Genomic DNA, 22,513 nt, shown 5'->3' with positions numbered 1-22,513 from the left:
TTGCATATGCATAGGAAACGGTCCACGGATGTCACTGTGGTTAGATTTGACATAAAATTGAGAAAATTAATGGTGATGTATATCATTCCAACTGGTTCTTGACAGTTCAGGAATATACAATACCTTTACAATTTTTATCTTTTACAGCTTACACTTCTTTTTACAGCTTTACACATGCGTTGTCTTCCACTTGTCTCACCCAGGGAGGAGGTTAGGCATAAAGGGGTACAAGTGAGCAAAATATAAATCACAATAACAAATTTGGAACCATTACTCTTCATATAATTAATGATTACGTGATTCAAATTCACACTGTAGTCCAATGCCATTATAAAGCACAAAACATGAGAGTACTTTGCCCAATATCTTTCTTTAGTATTTGCATGATGTAGATTATTTATTTATTCTATATGCATTCAATGCATGCTTTTACATTTGTATTTACCACACTACATATATCTGTATATCTCAATATTTCTATTTGAATACGTTTTTTTCCCAATCACTGACTCCCTAGGCCAACTATTTCACAAACCTCTCATCGCAACCATCAATCAGCAGACTGAATGGAAAAGAGGTCTATGATTCAAGAGGGCAACTATGCGCTGAGGCTGAAGTGTTTTGCGTCCTCTGTAATAAGGAAAAGGTAAAGCTCAATAAATGACGAATACTGTCTTAAGAAATTGCAATCCCCGCCCCGTTCCTGATTTTTGAGTTTTTGCATATTTGTCACACTTTAATGTCTCAGATTATCAACCCAGTTTTATATTTCACAAAGACACACACACACACAAGTAGAGTAATTATAAATCTAATTTCCAAATGATATGAAATAAGCGCGCCAACCTTGCTACATGATGTTAGATGCAATCACTGAAATCAAGCATTTGTGATAAATCCTTTGCATCACTGCAGAGGGATTTTACTTAAAAACCTCAATTTTTTCACTTTTTTGGGGGGGAGAGTGGGGGGGCATTTATAGGTCAACTTCCAGGTACGCTCTGGGTCATTCTCTTGCAGCCTAACCCATGACCACTTGAGATTGAGGGGAAAACATACATCCATACATTTGTCTGTAATCTTTCCTGCTCGAAAAGAGAAAGAATTGCTCATTTAATCAAAGCAATTCATCCAGCTTCTGAATCAAACTACGCCCAGAACATCACAATCCAACAACGATATTTGTCTGTTGGCATGATGTTCTTTAGAGGTTGGGACTGTCAGTACATTTTGCCAGTCTGTCATTGACCAGTGGCCAAGTCATACGTCTGTCCTCGTCAATTTATTTATTTATTTATTTTTAAGGACCATCAGATCCTTGTACTTCTTTTAACATCCCGGGGAAATTGCGTGACCGGTGGGATCTGGCAGACTCTTTAAAAAGTGGAGGTCATATAAATATAAATAAAAGCAGGACAACGGCGCTAAGATAGCTACATAAGCTGCATCTTCCTAGGCTCTGCGAGTGATTTGGAACAAGAACTAGCGGGAAGTTGCTATGTTAGTGACTGTTGGATTTTATCAAAAAAATATTAATTAAACCTGCTCAGATTCTCCACGCTTCAATGCAACTGTACTTCATGCCAACCGCAGAACAAAATGAATTTTTCATCGGCAGGTTACGATGTCCAGTATTGCATAGTAGTGTTGGGTCGTTCTTGACCGAATCATTCAAATAGAACGATTTGTTCAAAAAGAATGAATCTTTTTAGTGAACGTGAGTGAATGAATCACTTCCTTAAGTGAGTTGTTCTTTTACCAGTTCATTCGAGCTCCGAAATGTGCATTTTGTCAATCATCGCGACCAGTCAGCTGCCAGCGTCAGATGGTAGATGGCTTTTACTCTAACTACTGCCACACTTGGCATTCAGAATCAGAATAAGACGATTCGGTGAATGAATCTTTGGACCGAATCTTTAGAATGAATCTTTTGAATGATTATGTTTGATGGACTGATTCTAATGAGCGGTTCGGTGGATGCCTGGTTCACACATCCGCCTCACAGTTCAGAGGTGCAGAGTTCAATTGCGCCTCCGGCTTTTCTGTGTGGACTTTGCATGTTCTCCTCATGCCCTCGTTTTTTTTGGATGATTCTAATGATTCAGTTCACTTAAAAGAACTGTCATGTCCATCACTATTGCGCAGACAAAAACAAACGACAACTTTGTTGCATGATTATGACGGTGGTGTTAAGCGCTTCAGAAATTAGATGAATGGAAAAAATGGCGTTGTTACTGTTGTAATAGTCATTAATACTTGTTGGAACAACGGCCGCAGTGCAGCTATGGTGATTGATATTTGAAACTATTTATTTTGGTGTATATATAATATATTTACTTGAAAATGACTACCAGCCCTGAAATAGGGTCATGCATTTATTTAAAAATGCATGTGTGTGCATGCTACAGTATGTGCATTGTTGAAAGGTCACTGTTATGTAAATACTTCTATGAGTGATTTATCCTGTGAAGCATTAAATATTAAATATAGAGTAAAACAAAACCCATGCGTATTCCTGCTGTAATTTTCCTGACAGAATTTTAAATGAGGAAAATTAACATAAATTGTTGAAGTGAATTTCTGTGAATTCAGGAATAGTTTTTTTGTAACTTAAGCACTGGTGTGACCATGTAAAAAGTTGCCCAAACGGCAGTTTAAAATCAGTCCAAAAACAATCAAGAGGCCTGCTTTTTATTTATTTTTTTTCATGTACATGTGCAGTACATTCTCATGTTTGCGGTTGAATTCCTCTAACCCAAATGTTTGGAATAAATGGGTCATATTTTCTCATACCTTCTGTTCCTTACTATTTTGATTTATTTTAGTAGTACAACTTGATCAAGTCTCCTCTAACAATTCATACCCCCCCCCAAAAAAAAAAATTAAAGCATGTAAACATTCTTGCTGATATTGTATCGGAAGATAGCGCTTTCGGACATTACAGGCCGCAATATTGGTATCAGATTGGAAGTGTAAAAAGTTGTATCGGGACACCTCTAATTCTATCGACCTAGGTAGGTTATGTTTTTTTTGTTAGTGGCAAATGAGTCATGTTATGTTCCTTTGAGTGCTGATATTTATGAGTTTATGAACTACACACACGGCATTTAGTTGCCATCGAGTCACCGTAATAGAATCATAGCACTTGTGCTATTGCTGTCGGATGTCAAACACAGGTCTACAAAAACTGTTTTTAATAAATGTGAGTTCGCTGGCTAATGCCGCTGTCGGTACTAGATGTGGTCGAGTTGCTAGATGTGGACGGGGTCCCTCGGTAGCCTTCGCGACTGCTGATGACGTCACGCGTTATAAATGAATTTATTTTTCTAATAGATTTCTTTGACTCCATGTTTGCCTCCCCTGTTTGTTGTGTGTTTGTATGTTCTGAGTTACTAAATAAAAATAATAAAAATAAATATATAAAGTACATTTACAGCTACTTTTGCGAGGATCGTCCTTCGGTGTCGTGCGTGCCTACCGAAGATGTCACGTCAATGTTCCGTTGCTTTGGGAATCAGACTGGTTAAGGGTCGGATGGAAATCATGGAAACGTTTTATTACAAAATATTTCACTCTATATACAGTCATTATATTCATAAAATCTTGCAGCCCGGGTGAACCACTGCATTGTTGCAAGTTCGTCAGGAGAACGTAAATGTTCCAACACTGTTGCAGCAGCAACTTCTCGGGGCATAGGCAGAAGTGACGTATGAGCTGACGCGCCAATGTGACAGTAATGCAGTTATTTTATTTTATTTTTTTAATGAGCGAATCAAAATATGCAAATAGAACAGCCAGAGGTAAAAAAAACCACTGAGGCAAAGAAATATCTTTGCGAAATACGTGATGAAGCATGACGTCATCAGCAAGCACACAGTACCGACACCACCATAATACACAGTAAACATGTGTTAGCATACCTCATCAGGACATCGTGTGCCGTGTTCCATTAAACGCACAGCGACACAACTGTCCTTATGTCAGAAATTACATCGTGCATCGGCCACAACATGCTTCCTTTTGAGATGCTCGTTTATCACCGCCGTGCTATGAAACGGAGGTTTACATTGTATTAAGTAATTTTGTGAAATGCGCCCAGATTGTCACACTTTGCTAATGCTAACACCGGTTAGCTCTGAAATTAAACTACCCACAATGCTGCTTTGCATTACGGATGACCCGGATTACCACTAATGCACGTTGCAGACAAGTCATTGTGCGTTTGCATTGTTTTTGCAGCAGAGGCATGAGAGAGCAGCGCTGGTTAATAATAAGGATAATTGTATTTTTATATTGATGCATAATCTAAGGAGTTTACATCGATATTATATTGATTTTCACATCCCTTGTAAGAAAGTAATATATATAAAAAAAAAAAAAAAAAAAGAATCAAAAGAGGGGGCACGGTGAGCACGTTTACCTCACATTTCGGAGGTGCAGGTTTCGATTCCGGGCTCTGGCGTTCCTGTGTGGAGTTTACGTGTTCCCCTTGTACCCTCGTGGGTTTCCTTTACTCTGGTTTTCCTCCCACATTCCAAAGACATGCATGGTAGGTTAATGGAAACCCTAAATTGACCATAGGTGTGATTGTGAGGATGATTGTTCATCTACATGTGCCCTGCAATTGGTAGGCAACCAGTTCAGGGTATACCCCGCATACTGCCCAAAGACAGCTGGGATAGGGTCCAGCACCTGCGCGACCCTCGTGAGGATAAGTGACTTGGATAATGGATGAATCGATGAATCAAAAGAAGAAATAAACCTGCTTTAGTAATACATAATTCTTCTAACATTTAACACAAAAAAATGGAGCACCTTTATAAATTAGTCCCCTTTAAACTCGCATTAGAGTTTAAATATAAGAAACAAAACACTGACCAATCATAAGATTTAGTGCCATAGTATAGTAGTTTTCTTAGCGGGCTGTGAAGCTTTGGGTTTCAAAAAGGTTTATTTCATATGGTTGAGTCATGAACACTGAATATAACTGAGAACAGGGAGAGACAGGGTTCTTTGGGTTTAATTTGGTTTTTTTTTGTGACCTCTTTAATAAGTCTTCGAGTGGAAATGTTCATCTCATCTTGAGTCAACAAATCTGCTGGCATTCAGGCTTGTGTGTGGTTAGTGTAGCAGACATTTATTTTCCTAAAACTGTGGTTAATCACAGTTTTAAGAGAGAAAGAAATAACTTCTTCAAATTGGGTCAGTTGGATTTGGTAATTTCCCCCTTTAAAAATTACATATTTTGTTTCAAAACTGAATTTTAGACTTACTTGGATTGTATTGGTGAAATATTAAAATTGTCAGCTCGTTGATCCCAAATATTTTTAGTTGTGTAAATTTAAAAAACAAAAACAAAACAACAATATACAGATGCAAGTTAAACAGGGAAAGTCTTTTTTCTGTATGTCATCTCCTAAGTGGAAGGCTTTCAACTTGAGGGATTTAAAAAAGCAACACGATATACAGTGTGACTGAAAAGAAACTTTTAAGTACCCATTATCCTGGTCTGTGTTAGTTGTTTTTGGTTTAGTCTTTAGTTTCATGTTTTGCCTTGTGTTCCTGTGTCTTCTGTCTCATCATGCTTACTGTGTCTACCTGTGTTCGTTTACCCAAGCCCTTGTGTTAATGAATCAGCTCCCTCCAACCCTTTGGGTCTTGTCCAAGTGTTCCTCGTTGTCTCGTTAATGTGTTTGTATTTAGTTCGTGGATTTCTTTCAGTTGCCCGTGTCTCCTGTCGTGTTGTTTTGGTACCTTTTGTCTAGTGATGCGTCGATGAGGCATCATCAAGTGTGGTCGATGAGGCATCATCAAGTGTGACATTGTTGATACTGTGTTGATACTGTCTCACTGACCACTGACACCTGCTGGATTTAAAAAAAAAAAAAAAAACTGCAGGCAACCCACTTTACAGACTGATTTGATGACATAGTGTCCAGAGTATCATTCAGGTCTTTGCATTAATTTTGTGTTATTCCATATTTTTGAATAATGTGAACACGTATAATCTGAAACTCTAAGTTAAAATTATGTGAGTGAGGTTGCTTGTGGGCTTTTTCTTTGCAATTTTTTTATTCAAAAAAATTTCTTTCAATGTTTTGAATTTCAGTTTATTGTTTTTTTTTGCACGCAATTTTCCCTCGCTCAAATGGCACTGATCTTGTTGGACCTGGATCAGTTCCTTGAACACTCACTCTCCACAATGCTGAGAAACTAGCAGCCCTTGAGAATGAATTTCAACATTGCCTGATCAAGCAACTGCTTCCTGGCAGCTTTATTGTTTAACAAAGTGGAGACTCAATTGATAATAATTACTTATTTCCAGAGATGGGCAGTCTGTTCCGGCTGGGCGTCAGTTTTTGGGACGAAGGGCAACATATTTTAAAAAAGGGTTCGATTAACAAAGGCCGGAGGTTGATTTTCATTCGGCCCTTGTGCGTGTGATGAACCTCCTCGCGAAAAGGGCAAACAACAAATATTGCCTCAGAACGCGTCAAAGGTGCCACTATCAACTGTTTGTGTATGAGGTGACATAAAACTGCAGCGTGCGTTCAAGCGTGCCTGTATTTCCTTATTCTGACATCACGTAACTTGCGCCTCCCACCTCTTCCTGAGGCATATCATTACAAGAGGTGTGTGTATCAGGAACATACCTCAGCATTGATGAGGCGCCTTTGTTGGTATATGATAATTCTTTGAAACAAATGCGACATTTCACCTGCAAGTGAATAGTAAACTTGAAATTAATTTGAATTAGGATGGAACAAAATAACGCAAGCCGGCATGGTGGACGACTGGTTAGCATGATGGCCTCACAGCGCAGAGGTTGTGGGTTCAATTCCATCTCCGGCCTTCCTGTGCGGAGTTCTTAATAGTTTTGTTGTGGCCCCTTAGTCCTTTCTTTTGATTGCAAAACCCTAATTTTTTCTGCAAATTGTGGAAGGGTATTCTGCAATTCGCCAACTCACTTGTCCCGGACCAGTCAACGGGACACACTGATGATCATGCAAATTACCAGAGATGGGCATTCTATCCCAGGGATGGAACGCACTGTCTGTTCCTTACTGGGTCAAGTTACCCATGTATAGATTTAAAATGTTTGCGCTCGAACAAGAATGAAATCTTGCAGCATTTGTTTTGTTGTGGCAGGCCATACATTTCACACCTAGGCCTTCTCTAAAATCATACTTAGTCCAACTTGAATAAATCCCCCTCATATTACCATCATTTATGACACCATGGCTGGACAAATAATTGACAGAAAGACACTTATGCACTACTGAGTAAGTGGTAGACGACCTAGCTTCTCTTGAAAGGTCCGTCTTGAAAATGACCTCGCAAGTGTATCTGCAATTAAATCCACACTTTTCCCTCCTTTGACTATTATGGTTTAAAAAAGCATGAACATATTTTAGATTATCAAACGGTCGCAAGTTACGAATTTCTGCTTTGTTGATTCTGCATAGCACTGTCCCCTCACAAGTGAGTATCCAATCACAAGAGGCGTTCATCACATTCAACGTAAGGCCAGTGAGAAGGGCTTACTGTCCTCAACTTGTGATTTGATTGGCTATCGCAACTGTCTATCAACTGCCCCCTTGCTCACACATAACAGATGCCTGCACGTTTGTGTCTGAAGACCTTGGACGAATAGTGTATACTACTGGTATTTTGAAATCTGCATGGCAACATGAGTTAGCTGAATTCTGATTGGTTAAAACTCTAACCTAAAAAAAATTAACTCTAGGATATAATGTGACATCAATGTGAAGAATATGATCATGATTTCTTGATTATGTTAGGCCAGCAGAGAAGACCTTGGAAGCCTTGAGCGCCCGCCACTGCTGTTTTGTTTACTGGCCCTTTAACTAGGAATTTAACTCTATGAGAGAGAGAAAGTGAGTGTGCGAGAGTGTGCAAAAGAGAGCGAGCAAGAGTGTGCAAAAGAGAGTGAGCGCATGAGTCAATGTGGGCACGTGATACACATAGCTGTGTGAAGAAGCAATTGAGAGTCAAAATAAACATCTTAAATTGCGTTTAATTAGAGGAAATGGATGAAGTGGAATAAACACAGCCGTCTCTTCAGTGCGATCCCCAGACTGGTGAAATGCAAGGAAGCTTTACAAAGACAAGGATGGATGGGGACGGAGGGTGATTATTTTATGAATAAGGGTTGATGACGAAAGGGTGCCCACGTCTCGCACAGAGGACGGACTGGCAAAATAGGGTGATGTTCTCTTCTCTGTAAATTACCACCATTAGCATTGGGATGCTCAACAATGGGTACTTATATTCATGGTCCAGAGCCGCTGATGGGTTACAGCCCAGTGTGTCATGCCATAACAGCTAACCAGGTCGGAATTAAAATTCATAAGGGCTGTCAAATTTAAAGCGTTAACTTAGTCGATTAATCCAATTTTTTTTAACTCAGTTAAATATTTTAACTCAGTTTGATTTACTTAAAAAATAATTAGCATACTTGGCAAATATTGTGCCATATTAGCTGTACATATTTAGCACGTCTCAGAACAAAAATTGTGTGAGAAATGTATTTCATTTTAAATTAAAGTGTGTCAAAGTCAAAAAGTCTTAAAGCAATAAAAAACATTTAGGTAGTACTTTTATGCATTTAAAATCTACAAATGGATCGTGCCATCACTAACCAGAGTTAAAGGAATAATCTTATTGCTTTATTTTTAGAGGATGTCTTATGCCGCCATCTCCAGCCACCTTGGGCAAAAGGAGACTTTTGTAGACTGGCAAGCAAAATGTGAGGAGAGAGCGCACCATGTCAAGACTGCTGTGCAGTGGATAGTTGAACCTCTGAACACGATGCTGATGGGACAAAACCCTTGTGACCAATCAGATCTTGACCAGAAACTCAGGTAGAATTCAGCTGCATTCCCACATCTGCATCCACACTTTAAAAAGTAAATGAATGGCCAAAATGAAAATACGAACATTTGAAAATCGATCGGGAAGCACGGTGGTAGACTGGTTTGCATGTCCGCCTCACAATACAGAGGTCCAGGGTTTGAACCCGGGTTCCGGCCATCCTGTGTGGTGTTTGCATGATATCCCCGTGCCTGCGTGGGTTTTCTTGGGTTTCTCTGGTTTCATCACACTTTCCAAAAACATGCACGGTAGGTTGATTGAACACACTAAATTTTCCCTTGGTGTGACCATGAGCGCAAATGGTTGTTTGTCTGTGTGTGCCCTGCGATTGGCTGGCAACCAGTTCAGGGTGTACTCCGCCTACTGCCCGAAAACGGCAGGGCTCCAGCACGCCTGCACCCTCGTTAGGAGAAGCGGTTCTGATATTTGATGGATGAAAAAAGATCCTACACAACAAAATTGTGGGGACCCTTCTGTTTAAGAAATACAAATGGAAAGAAACTCTTGCAGCTGTCCCTGATTTGCCTTCTCTCAACTACGTTCAGCTCCTTCCACAGCTTATCTGAATTGTCAAGGCGTTTTGTTCTTTGCCATTCTTCAGTGGTTCTAGCTGTTAGACAACATCTCGCTTCCTCCCAGGGGCTGGCGACAGTATACGGAGAAGGGCTGAGGTGCCAAACATATGGTTTAAAAGTGTACCGTCATTAATGGAGAGGCTAAAATCCTGCAAAGGTGTTCATACTGTACATTTATACCAAATTTGCTTAATCAACAAAAAGTGACCAGAAACTGTAAAATGTAAGGCAGATATTGACAGTGTACACACTGATCCACGGAAACAGGTGCCATCACACCGGAAGTGAGCTAATGTGACTTGTCAAAAAGCTCCAGTTTCCTCTCATCTCTCTAATCATCAAGGCATTTTCACCGTTATGTGCCTTGTCAATCTGGAGTTTTGCCACAATTGGAACGAAATGGATATTCTAAAGAGACACTCTGTGTGTGTGTGTGTGTTTGGGAGTGTACTTGAAACTACATTAATGAAAAGAAAATACAGAAAATTACGGAAAATGTATTTGAAAAAAAAACATCATCATGTTCAACAGTCGTCAAACATAGAAACAATTAGAGCAACGAGGATGGAGCATGCTGTTGGGCTGCAAAAAGGACTTGTCTGAGGTGAGATGCAAATTCTGTTTGTTAAACTTGCATGTGTTTGCCCATTGACATTTCAATGATTGATTGACTCTATGCACATGTCTGCATGTAGTGTATGGAAGTGTGCTAACTTCCGCTACGCCAGTGCATATTGATCAAACACTAAAGTATTTTTGCAGTCTGCTGAAATGGCATTGTTACCGTCAACGTTGTCTTACCTTATTAACTGCTCCAGTTATCCAAGTGCCAGTGAAGTGAGCAAAGCACCACATCTCATTAAATGAGATAATGAATTTCCTGTGTCACAGTAGGTACAGGTACGTGTAAACGCATGCTCATTTTGACATGCTCAACTCAACTTTTTTTTGATAGTGCACTAAACAAACAGCATCCACAAAATTAGAAAGCTTTTTTCGTGTAGATGCAACAGAATTCAGCTTATGAAAACCTAAAAGACATCCATCCATCCATTATCTGGACCGCTTCTCCTCACTAGGGTCGCGGGGGGTGCTGGAGCATATCCCAGCAATCTTCGGGCTGTAAGCGGGGGGACAACCTGAACTGGTTGCCAGCCAATCGCAGAGCGTTAGTACATAATAGTAAAGAAAGAAAATAAAAAAAAAAAAGTCTGGCCAACCTCAATGACATTAGTTATTTTCAAAGTGAAGTAGTACACTGCGATTACTTGCCCAAAAAAAAAAAACAGTGTCATCTACTGCCAATGCACATTAATTACAATTTCAAGCTCACTCATCGAAAAAAAAAAAATTTTTGTCAGTCGAGTGTTCATAAATGCTCTACGTTACAATGGCAGCAGTGGGATTTGTGTCCTGGCATTTTGTAACGAAGAGTGAAGAAGAGAAGTGCCTATGATTTGTACATAATTTGTATGGCTAAATTCTGCCTTCTTGATTGAGTTTGATGTCATTATTTTAAAAATAAACATTTAAGTCTCAAGACAATCTCCATAAATATAATCCCACATTGTCCGCTCCACAATGGAAAACATGTAATTTAATAAAACACAAAAATATGACATGCAATGAGTGTGTGTCAATGTGTGCTTCAAAGTAAACTATAGAACTGAGTGTTCACCCTCTGTGCGTGCGTGAGCGTGTTTGTGTGTGTGTGAGTGGTGTGTAGTGCGCTGCAGCATCATTGGGTGCGCTGAGAGCAGTGCGCAATTGCTTACACGTGCATCTTAGAGGGAACGTTGGTGATATCGCTTCAGAAAGATTTGTCACAGTGTACACAAAAGACTAAATGCAGAATTTTGTCAGTACGTGATTTGTGATGATGCATTTTCAAATTTCCTTTTTAAAAAAAAAAGTGACCGTGTGGTGACGTACTTTTTGTAAGTGACACTTTTATTAAAGTATGACATTCATGTCCGGTAATTGCACAGCAATTTCTTCATGGTCCGCCTCCAGGAAGAGAAGGAAAGCAAGGAAAAGGAGGAGATTCCTTCTGCTGGTGAACAGGAAGCGGAAGTCCCGTCTCCGCCACCTGAAAAGAAGAAAGAAAAAAAGGCTGATAAAAGTAAAGTAATTTTGGTCAACTTATAAAGCTGACAGGACACACCAGAATATGTTAGGCAAGCACATGTCGCTTAAATGTAAACAATTTAGCATGACAGTTGTTTATACAGATTTCTGTACACGGTTGTGTGGTGGCCGAGAAAGGTCACAACAATTGAAAACTCAACAACTCGACAACATTGAACTACAGCTCTATTGCAAAAGCCACAACACAATGGAAGCCCCAAGGCAAAAGCCACAACGGAAGTGCCAGAAACTTCCGTGGGATGGCAAAGCCGGAATAATAATGTTAAACCTTAACAATTGTAATGTAAACTTTACGCCTACATATATTTTATTTATTTATTTTTTTTAATTAAATGAAGAGGTCACTCGGATTTTGATCGACCTGCGGGCTTCACACTCATGAAACATCAAAACTATGAATAAGAATGCTGCGACATTGTCTTTGAGAAGCCACACCCCTGTTCATACCAATTAGGAAGCTGAACTCCTCCACCGTCTGTATGTTCTGAAAGTGACTTGCTGGAATGTTTAAACTCTCCTGTAAGAGGATACTGAGACGCTTGTTGAAATCTGCAATGAACATCACATACCTATCAGAAGTGTCTTCCAGAATTTCGCCCCTCATTTATCACAGTCTCTGGATAAACAGCAGCCTTTCATCTATCACCACGAATGGTGTCACTGACAAGTCGGACATAGTGTTGCAATCGTGCTCGTAATGCAGCCAGACAGTATTGATGGGGTGGGGCCTCATCGCGTCACGTCTGACAAGATATCATGTGAAACCCCAGATAATCAACATTTCTATTGTTGCAAACTATACCCCCCCACACCTGATGCAGATAACATCTCTAAGGACGTCTTCTACTGGGATCTCCAGCGAGTGTTTCAGCACTCTCCCTGCGAGTACATTGTAGTGGTGACAGGTGACTGCAATGCTCCTCTCCGATGATGAGGTGAATCACATCCTCCAATTTAGTATCAGATTGTGCTGTGCCACTCGAGAAGATTGAGCAACTTCGCCTCTATGATCAAACCGTTTGTCTCAAACACTTGCTTCTAACACTCACAATGCCATCTCGTAATGGTGTATTCCTTTGGCGGGTCTATTGCAAAGTATTCCATACTGCGAAGGTCCAGCTAGGTTCGAGACTGTTCTGCATTTTGAGGAAGCACATGTGGTTCCTACCCTTTCATGGTACACCTGCTCACCTGCCCCTGAAGACCCAGCAACGCAAACCCAATTCTGTATGACTTGATGTTGACTAAGAAAACCACCAACGGCATAAGGCTGCCAAATAGGTTTGCGCAATTACAACCCAAAGCCGCCTCTAAAACTAGGACTAAATAGGAAAAATGAAAAGCACAATTTCACAAATGACTGAAACTAACCTCAGTCATTGCTGCCGTTGTCACAGTGAAAGGATATCTGGAACTACCATCGGGCTAGCGTAACAAGTCAATCACACCTCGAAACATCACATTTTGGCAGAAATCTAGTTTTGTCCAGGCACTCTCGTCCCATGGCTCAAGTATCCATGTGACGCTGCCTTCTGTAGCAGCCATGGTATTGCCAGGAGCTTGCCGGATGTGTGTGCTGCCGTCTCCTCAAAAAGGCGGTTAAAACGGTCTCAGGCAGTTGCTGTGGATTTGGCCTGGTTTATGTTGCCGTGAAGGTCTTTGCCATCACATTTCCAACGGCCAGAGATAAGAGTTCTCACCCACAGCAATCCAGATTCTGTCCAGAATGATGTTGTAAGGATCAAGTATTCATGTTCATTCTTTAGCAGCTGTGCTTTGGCAATGTGCAGCCCTTAACTCATTCGATAGGGACTAAGGTGTCCAACTACGCTTGAGCAGTGGGCATATGCATTAATTCTGTATAACTTATCTTATCTCCAAAGGTACATATATTTCAAGCAGTCCTGCTCTCCCTACTCTACAAAGCAAGATGTAGCCAGTAAAGAAGGTTGAGAAGCAGAAACATTTTAAGATTATGACAATGACGTGTCATCCGCATCCACCATTTCTGCCCCTCGCACGCTAGTTGCATCTTTGAAACCCAGATTCCCATCCGAAGAAGACTGTGTTGATTTAGTCATGCAGATTGACGCACTGCTGGTGAGCTGATTTGTGACTTCCTGTCCTAGCTAACAATATTGTATCGGCAACCAGGGGGACAGCTGCAATCATGGGCAGCAACGGTGAAACACAACCATGGCAGTTTTCACTGGTCTTAAGTCATTGGTCTAAAAAGGTGGAAGAAAGCATGTCTGCACATCGCCATAGAATAAAGCCATGGAATAAGCTGACGACTAACGCTAAGGTTGCCACCCTCTAGCACATCATCCCCATGATCAAACATGCTGACCAGGTCGAAACCCAAATAATAAAAGTACCATCAGTAACTGGAAACTGCTTGAACATCAGTTCCACTTTCCACGGTGAAGTGCATTTTACATTGGCTGAGTGTACCAAGAAAGAATACACTGCTTCAAAATCTACATCACTTAGCTCGACTGATATTTGCATTTGCCCACACGGACGAGCCAAATGCCTTTTGGACAAAAAGCTTGGAGGAGGCAATGTGAAGCTTTCAAACCGAAGACAACTACCAACTTTCAAGCATTTTGATGGTAGTTATGCTCTTGTGATGTTTTTCAAGGTACTGGTGCACTGCATTAAATGGATGGAATCATAAAGGTGGAGGTCTACCTCCACATTCACCTGAAACAAACAGCTAGAAGGCTGAAACTTGACAATTGGGTATTTCAACTTCCAAAAGCATGTGTCTGTATGTGTGTATGATTTTGGCTTTGACGAGAGAAAACCCACCCCAAAAGTTTGCAAAAATTGGCGTAGAATTGAAACAAACAAAAACAGTTGATACAAATTTCATTGTCCTGGCTACTAACACAGTTTATTTCTGACATCAATATCCACAGAAAAAAAAGGCGCTTCAGACAAGCCATTTTGTCCGGCAGAGCCACCTGAACCAGTGATGCCCGGGTGCTTGGCCATTGGCTCAGTGTCTCTTGCTGTGGCCAAGTGTGGGGCAGAGATAAAAGGCATTCCACTCTACAAATATATCCGAACCCTGAAGAACCCAGAGGTGAGAGCCAAGGGCATTATTTCGGGTTGAGTATTAAGACTTGGACTTAGACTTCATTTTATTGATCCCTTGGAATGACTCCCTCAGGGAAATTCAAGTTCCAGTAGCATTTGATAAGAGCACACGATAGCACAGCAGCACACTGGTAATAAAACAGAAAATCGAAATATGAAGAGATATTTGGATCGGCGAGCTCGGGCTTTAGCTTAGCCCTAGTCTTGCAGCCTTGAGGTTTTGTCCTCAGCTCTGGCGGGATGTGGTGTCGTCTCCCAGCTCGTCCCTTTGTATGCAGAGCCATTTCCTCCTGTGAAAAGGTGAGTAGACTTGCTCTTTGTAGCATAAGTTGAAACTATTCATAGAATATATAAAGCATAATTTCTTCATGAGTAGAATGAAAGAAAGTATCATGAAAAGGTTAAGAAACCTTGAAAAGAGATAAAAACTGGAGCTGCAACTGGACAGGCAGCCATCTTCACAACTCTACTCAGCAATTTCTATATAGATTAGGGCTGTCAAAATCAAAGCATTAACTCTGGAGATTTTTGTGTGTTCAGGATCAAGCTGGATTTCACATTCCTGTCGTGCTGGTAACTTTATTAAGCTGTGGGAAGACGTCTCCTGGAAAACTGAACTTGCTGGAAGAGGTCATACTGATCCCCAACGCAGGACAACAAGTCAAACAAGTACTCAAATCTGCAACCACCCACATAGTTGCTAAAGCACCAATCCCACTGAGCAGGATTTTGAACATGTTCATATTGTGAAAAAAACGTCTGAGGACCGTTTGGCTTACATTTGTGACCTTGTGCGAAGCCTGATATGAAGGCATTTTACTACCTTTGCCAAACGGCGCAAGTGTTCGCCCCTCAACGGGGTAGGGGCTTTAGTTGGATCAAAACCATTTGGTTGTTTGTTATCATGATCTGAGTTTTTCAGCCTGAAAACAGCACCATGTGAAAATTGCTCTCAAGAAGTAATGTTTCTAAAAATGTCTGCATTCTGATTCTGCTTCTGCTTCTGATTCTGAAAAGGGAGGGCATGTTTGTGCATGTACACACAGTAACTTTTTACAGTTGTGGAAGTCAGGGTAGAATCAGTAGAGTTGGCTGATGTAACTAACATTATATTAAAAAGGGACTGTTTCTTTAACCAATCAAATTTAAAATTTGCAAGACAGCTAGCGTCAACATTTTTCTGTCCTCTGAGTCCTTGTTATAGCAAAACCTGTCAAACCAAAGTTTGACTACCAAAACAAGACTGTGGCGATCTGCATACGCCAATGCATTCAATAATTGGATTGTATTTTATTCTATTGTGTTTTTGTCATGTTATTAAATGTGCAGTTCATCAAGGGCATGTTCAGGTCGCTCCCTAATGTCACCCATGCAAATTGACCGATATGTGCCATGCCTTTATGAAGGGCAGAGGTTCGGGCGTACTAGTACCCCTGGGGGTACTTGAAGTAACTCCGGGGGGGTACACAAGATTGTTTTACAAACAAAAATCCTAAAAAAAAAAATTATTCTTAAATTCAATAAATGTTTCAGGAAAATATAAGGTCATAAAATGAATTTTATGTTCAGAAGGTTCAATTCAATATCATTGTTTTAAATACCCAGATTCCCTCCCAACCTAGAACGGTTCAATCCAATTAATCACGTGCCACCTCTTGTTACCTGTCAATCACTTGAAGACGCAAAGAATGGAGTCGTGGTTGAAGCGTAAGTCTTCTGAAAAAACAAAGGCACAAGTGTAAAAGAAGGCCAACCAAGTGTCGGCAAAAGTCGTTGTAGGTTGAAGATTATATTTTATTTGGATTTACACCTAACAAGTTGTGAGCCACCCAAGGCACTCTTTTTTATTTTTTGTGCGGAGAAATTTTAGAAATTACCGAGTTCGAGACCGGTCTGGCGGATGTCCGGGAGGCCAGACCAGCGAGTCCCGTCGTGGCCATTCGGGCGGACGTCCGGGAGGCGGAACCAGGGACCGCGAGCGAGACCGGTCTGGCGGGTGTCCTGGAGGCCAGACCAGCGAGTCCCGTCGAGGCCATTCGGGCAGACGTCCAGGCGCACCCGGGACAGGAACGTGGAGCGGGGGCTGGTTGTTGTACCCCGCCGAGACAGGAACGTGGAGCGGCAGCTGGTCGTCGTACCCCGCCGAGACAGGAACGTGGAGCGGCGGCTGGTCGTCGAATCCCGCCGAGACAGGAACGTGGAGCGGAGGCTGGTCGTCGTACCCCGCCGAGACAGGAACGTGGAGCGGCGGCTGGTCGTCGAACCCCGCCGAGACAGGAACGTGGAGCGGCGGCTGATCGTCGAAACCCGTCGAGACAGGAACGTGGAGCGGCGGCTGATCGTCGAACCCCGCCGCGACCGGAACGTGGAGCGGCGGCCGGTCGTCGAGCCCCGCCGAGACAGGAACGTAGAGCGGCGGCTGGTCGTCGAACCCCGCCGAGACAGGAACGTGGAGCGGCGGCTGATCGTCGAACCCCGCCGCGACCGGAAAGTGGAGCGGCGGCCGGTCGTCGAGCCCCGCCGAGACAGGAACGTGGAGCGGCGGCTGGTAGTCGAGCCCCGCCGAGACAGGAACGTGGAGCGGCGGCTGGTCGTCGGACGCCGCCGAGACGGAGACGGGACGCGGTGGATCGCCGGACGCCGCCGTAGCAGGGACGAGACGCGGCGGTAGGTCGACGAATCCCACCGAGACAGGATCGTGGAGCGGCGGCTGGTCGTCGCGCCCCGCCGAGACAGGAACGTGGAGCGGCGGCTGGTTGTCGATCGTCGCCGAGACAGGAACGTTGAGCGGCGGCTGGTCGACGAGCCCCGCCGAGACAGGAACGTCGAGCGGCGGCGTTTCCTCAGGTGCCGCTGAGGCAGAGACGGCAGGTGGCGGCTGGGCATCGTCCACCGCCGAGGCAGGAACCGGGAGCGACGGCGGGTCGTCGAACGCCGCCGAGGCAGAGACGAGAAGCGGCGGCGGCTCATCGGGCGCCGACGAGACAGTGACTTGAGGCGGACGCAGGACGTGCTCCACCGGGACGTGAACTTGGGACGGACGCAGGGAGTGCTCCGCCTGGACATGGACTTGAGGCGGACGCAGGGAGTGCTCCGCCTGGACATGGACTTGAGGCGGGCGCAGGACGTGCTCCGCCGGGACATGAGCTTGAGGCGGACGCAGGACGTGCTACGCCGGGACGTGAACTTGGGGCGGACGCAGGGCGTGCTCCACCGGAACGTGAACTTGGGGCGGACGCAGGGCGTGCTCCGCCGGGACATGAGCTTGAGGCGGATGCAGGGAGTGCTCCGCCTGAACGTGGACCTGACCTTGAGACGGACGCAGGACGTGCTCTGCCGGGACGTGAACTTGGGACGGACGCAGGGAGTGCTCCGCCTGGACATGGACTTGAGGCGGGCGCAGGACGTGCTCCGCCGGGACATGAGCTTGAGGCGGACGCAGGACGTACTCCGCCGGGACGTGAACCTGGGACGGATGCGGGATGTGCTCCGTCTGAACGTGAACTGGGAGCGGATGCAAGACGTGCTCCGCCGGAACGTGGACCTGGGGCGCTGGCAAGGCGCCGGGACGGGGCTCAGCAGCTGGCGGGGAGCCGGGACGGGACTCAGCAGCTTGCGGGGAGCCGGGACGGGGCTCAGCAGCTGGCGAGGAGCCGGGACGGGGCTCAGCAGCTGGCGAGGAGCCGGGACGGGGCTCAGCAGCTGGCGAGGAGCCGGGACGGGGCTCAGCAGCTGGCGAGCAGCCGGGACGGAGCTCAGCAGCTGGCGAGGAGCCGGGACGGGGCTCAGCAGCTGGCGAGGAGTCGGGACGGGGCTCAGCAGCTGGCGAGGAGCCGGGACGGGGCTTCGCAGCTAGGGAGGTGCCGGGACGGGGCTCAGCAGCTGACGGTGAGCCGGAGTGGGACTCTGGAGGTTGCAGCTGGTGAGGGACCGGCACTGGAAGCTGCAGCTGACGAGGGAGCGGCGTGGGTTGCTGCAGCTGACGTGGAAGCGGCGTAGATTGCTGCAGCTGACGTGGAGGCGGCGTGGGTTGCTGCAGCTGACGTGGAAGTGGCGTGGATTGCTGCAGCTGCCGTGGAAGCGGCGTGGATTGCTGCAGCTGACGTGGAAGTGGCGTGGATTGCTGCAGCTGACATGGAAGCGGCGTGGATTGCTGCAGCTGACGTGGAAGCGGCGTGGATTGCTGCAGCTGACGTGGAAGCGGCGTGGATTGCTGCAGCTGACGTGGAAGCGGCGTGGATTGCTGCAGCAGACGTGGAAGCGGCGTGGATTGCTGCAGCTGACGTGGAAGCGGCGTGGATTGCTGCAGCTGACGTGGAGGCGGCATGGTCTGCGCAGCTGGCGTGGAGGCGGCGTGGGCGCTGCAGCTGACATGGAGGCGCCGTGGGTTGCTGCAGCTGACGTGGAGGCGGCATGGTCTGCGCAGCTGGCGTGGAGGCGGCATGGGTTGCTGCAGCTGACGTGGAGGCGACTGCGGGCCGGGCGCCGCATTCGGACCGGGCGCAGCCGAGACGGGGGACCTGATCCCCGTCCGCCTGCCGCCATAGGGGATCAGGGGAATGGGAGACGCGAGGGACCGAGACTAGGGGTGCTGGTGAACGTGAGCTATTAGACGAAACGGGAACGTGACCAGGTGCGGAAACCGATGGGGGACGAGGTGTACGTGAACTGTGAGACGCAACGGGAACGTGACTAGGTGCAGAATTTGACGGGGGAAGAGGTGAACGACGTGGCTGTGACTTGCGCGACTCGGGGAGTGGAGCGCGCGTGGTACCGTGGGGAGTAGCCGAACCCCCACTGAGGCGTCATCGTTGGCCGCCACGTGGGGGTGCCCGGAAGGCCAACCGGGTGCCCCAGTAAGGGCTCGCGGTGGCAGAAGGGGAGAAAGGGTCAACCCGAAGGGGTGCCCAGAAGTCATCGTCCGAGGGAGAGTCATTAGTGAATTCCGACTCGGAGTCGTCGTCTGAATCCGAGTCGGGTTGCACGGGAGGAGGCATGACGGAGGGGTACGCGTTAACGGGATCGTGAAACAAGAAGGGTGAAACCGATGTGGAACGAAAAATGGAACCTACATGGAGGATACGGGGTTGGTCGGCAGGCGGAGGGGAGTAGTCGGAGCGACGACGACGGCGCCGCCGCCGAGAGCCTCCCGCTGGGTCCGGATGAGGTCGGAACATTCTGTCAGGGTTCGCCGTTCGGCGAAGAGGAGGTGGACCCAGAAAGCGAGGAAGCAGGGAAACGGATAAACTTAAAGGGAATTTATTAAATGAAACAAACAAGGACAAACAATGTGGTGTGGACAAACTAAACGTGACTAAATAGAACGAAAGAAGACAAGTGACGAGGATCGTGACAAAACACCAGGGACCGGGGGCATGAGCGTGGGCATGAGCGAGGGCATGAGCGAGGGCATGAGCGAGGGCATGAGCGAGGGCATGAGCGAGGGCATGAGCGAGAAGGAGGGTGGTCGTGAAAGTCCGTAACAGGGCGTAGCAGGACAAATGTTCCGACGCTGAGCTGTCGGCCAGGGGTGGATAAATAGTCCGGTAATTAGGGGGACCAGATGGGAATCAGATGCGTGATGGTTGACAGGGAACAGGTGCGTGGCTGGTGGAGACGGAGTGCGCCCCTACTCAGCTGACAAACATAAACAACGTGCACATGGCAGGGAGGTGACGAAAACAATAACAAAAAACACAGACATGTCCGACACCGGTCATGACAGACGCCACTGCACTCATTACATTGCACTGCATAAACAACATTGCTGAGTTAGCCATCTCGAGAATTAGTGTTTGTCTTGGGGCTGCTGGGTTTCATGTCTGGTATTGGTATGCTTTGTTTGCAAAAAGTCCTTTCTTAGCTTTTCCGAACAAATCAGAACATGTAAGGAACTCCAAAATTCTACCTCTTCTTTTTATCATAATGTGACCACCTCCAGACCTTAATTGGTGAAATCCCCCGAGACATAAACAGTAAATAGGTAAGCTCTAAATGTGGATTTGGATCTGAGGAAGTGTTTTGGATAAAACATTTAATGTCTTTACCCACCAAGATTCGTACAGCTGCCATAATCATGACTAGGATGACAAACAATCTCCGCAAACACAATAGCCCAGTGTTCCTCGTTTTTTTATTCGGCTTCGACATAGTCGTGGATGCATTCATGAGTATTTCGTCCATGTGTTTTATCCATCTTGTGTCAAGAGTTTTTCAGTGTTTAGACAATTATTCAAGCATTTCTGCATGTGTCATACTAAACTGTGACCTCCTTTAACAGATCATCACAATGACAACACAGTTACAGAAGGAAATGATGAGAATATTGAGCGCTTCATCAAAAGCTGGGGTGAGGGTCATTCTCTTTTATTGTTAAAGAGAACAGGAATGGAAGAATATTGTGGCATATTTCTCAAGTGTCGGAATAATAGTCTGAAAGGTTTTATGAGAGAACGGTTTGTGAAAGGATTTTCTGTTTGAGCATTCCTAAAAAAATACAATATGCATTGAACTCGTCTTCAAATTTATTCAAACATGGAGCCCTGGAGTTTTGTTGAAAATATTATTCAAGCATTCATGCTGGCAATCAGAATGTTAACAATGGAAATTGTGAATGGCACATTCAACTGCCCTAACCTTGCAAGCACAACTGCATATCTCATCCATCATAAACATATATTTATTGTAAGTTAACACAGCTACTTTATTTTTCCTTACACAGAATTGGGAAACAGATTTCAAATAAAGGCTTGTGTATTTAGTACACAGAGTATGCATTTTTATTGTCTGCATAGATAAGGAAAATTCAGTTCATAAGATGGACATTGTGTATGCTCCAAGGTCACCGCGGCCATTCTGAGCGACAACGGTGTGCAGCCTGTGAGCTTTGATCGTCCTGAACAAGCTCTTGATCTGATCTCTGAAGCCTGCAATAACCTTGCGTTAGAACTGGGAACAGAGATCCATCTAGCACTGAACTGTGCAGGCCATGACCTCATGGACTATGTAAGTGCCTCAGCAAGTAAGTTTTAATAAGTAATCCATGTTAGTTACAAGGAGCCGAGAACTACATGCTCTGATCTTTTTTTTCCGTCTCCATTTCAGACCAAAGAAAAGTATGAGATTGCAACAGGAGGTTTTAAGTCTCCAGATGAGCTCGTGTCGATGTATCAAACCCTTGTCAGCAAATATACCGCAGTGGTGGCTTTAATTGACCCATTTAGGCGGGAGGTATGTGTCTATAGATTTAATATGAACCGATCTCATGAAAACAGAAAAAAGTGCTGGTACATTAAAGGGCTGTCGCAAACAATTTTTTGCTATGCTGAAAAATCACTTGGAATGATACATCCTTGAAAGAAAATTGCAATGTTTTTTTCACTCAGAACTTCTTAGTACGTTTTATTACAAGGAGAGTTTTTGAGTAAATTTTGCATAGTATTGGTTATTTAAAATAGTCACTTTGGGTTGAGGAACAAATCAATGTAAACAATGTAACATCAAGTCAATGATGGTGTAGTGGTACACCCGCCTGATTTGTGTGTGGGCAGCGTGGGATCGACTCCCACTCGGTCTGCCCTGCGACTGTCTGGTGATCAGTTCAGGGTGTAGTGCGCCTTTCGCCCGTAGTCAGTTGGGATAGGCTCCGGCACCCTCCCGCGACCCTGTACAGGATAAGCGGTGTGGATAATGACAATGACATAAAGTAACAACACATCAAAGGTTTGACAATGGTCAAAATGATGGCTCTGGGAATTCTTGTGTTACCATGAGTTGACGGCTAGATCAAA

At 44.8% G+C, this 22,513-nt stretch overlaps 1 protein-coding gene across 1 annotated transcript in view; it reads left to right on the top strand.

The window, feature by feature from the left end:
- Positions 1-22,513, top strand: part of eno4 (enolase 4) — a 31,282-nt gene that overhangs the window by 326 nt on the left and 8,443 nt on the right. Inside the window, exons 2-9 of the mRNA XM_088304019.1 lie at positions 518-646; positions 8,701-8,885; positions 11,459-11,592; positions 14,543-14,709; positions 15,264-15,392; positions 21,004-21,072; positions 21,564-21,728; positions 21,828-21,953. Of these exons, the coding sequence (XP_088160145.1) occupies positions 518-646; positions 8,701-8,885; positions 11,459-11,592; positions 14,543-14,709; positions 15,264-15,392; positions 21,004-21,072; positions 21,564-21,728; positions 21,828-21,953 (1,104 nt within the window). The remainder of the gene's footprint in view (positions 1-517; positions 647-8,700; positions 8,886-11,458; positions 11,593-14,542; positions 14,710-15,263; positions 15,393-21,003; positions 21,073-21,563; positions 21,729-21,827; positions 21,954-22,513) is intronic.

The sequence above is a fragment of the Idiotropiscis lumnitzeri genome, chromosome 9 (genome assembly GCF_059441095.1).
Source record: "Idiotropiscis lumnitzeri isolate Australia: NSW breed Sydney's pygmy pipehorse chromosome 9, RoL_Ilum_1.0, whole genome shotgun sequence".
Taxonomy (NCBI): Eukaryota; Metazoa; Chordata; class Actinopteri; order Syngnathiformes; family Syngnathidae; genus Idiotropiscis; species Idiotropiscis lumnitzeri.
Note: the sequence above shows the minus strand (reverse complement) of the source record. Positions and strands in the feature narration are given on the sequence as shown.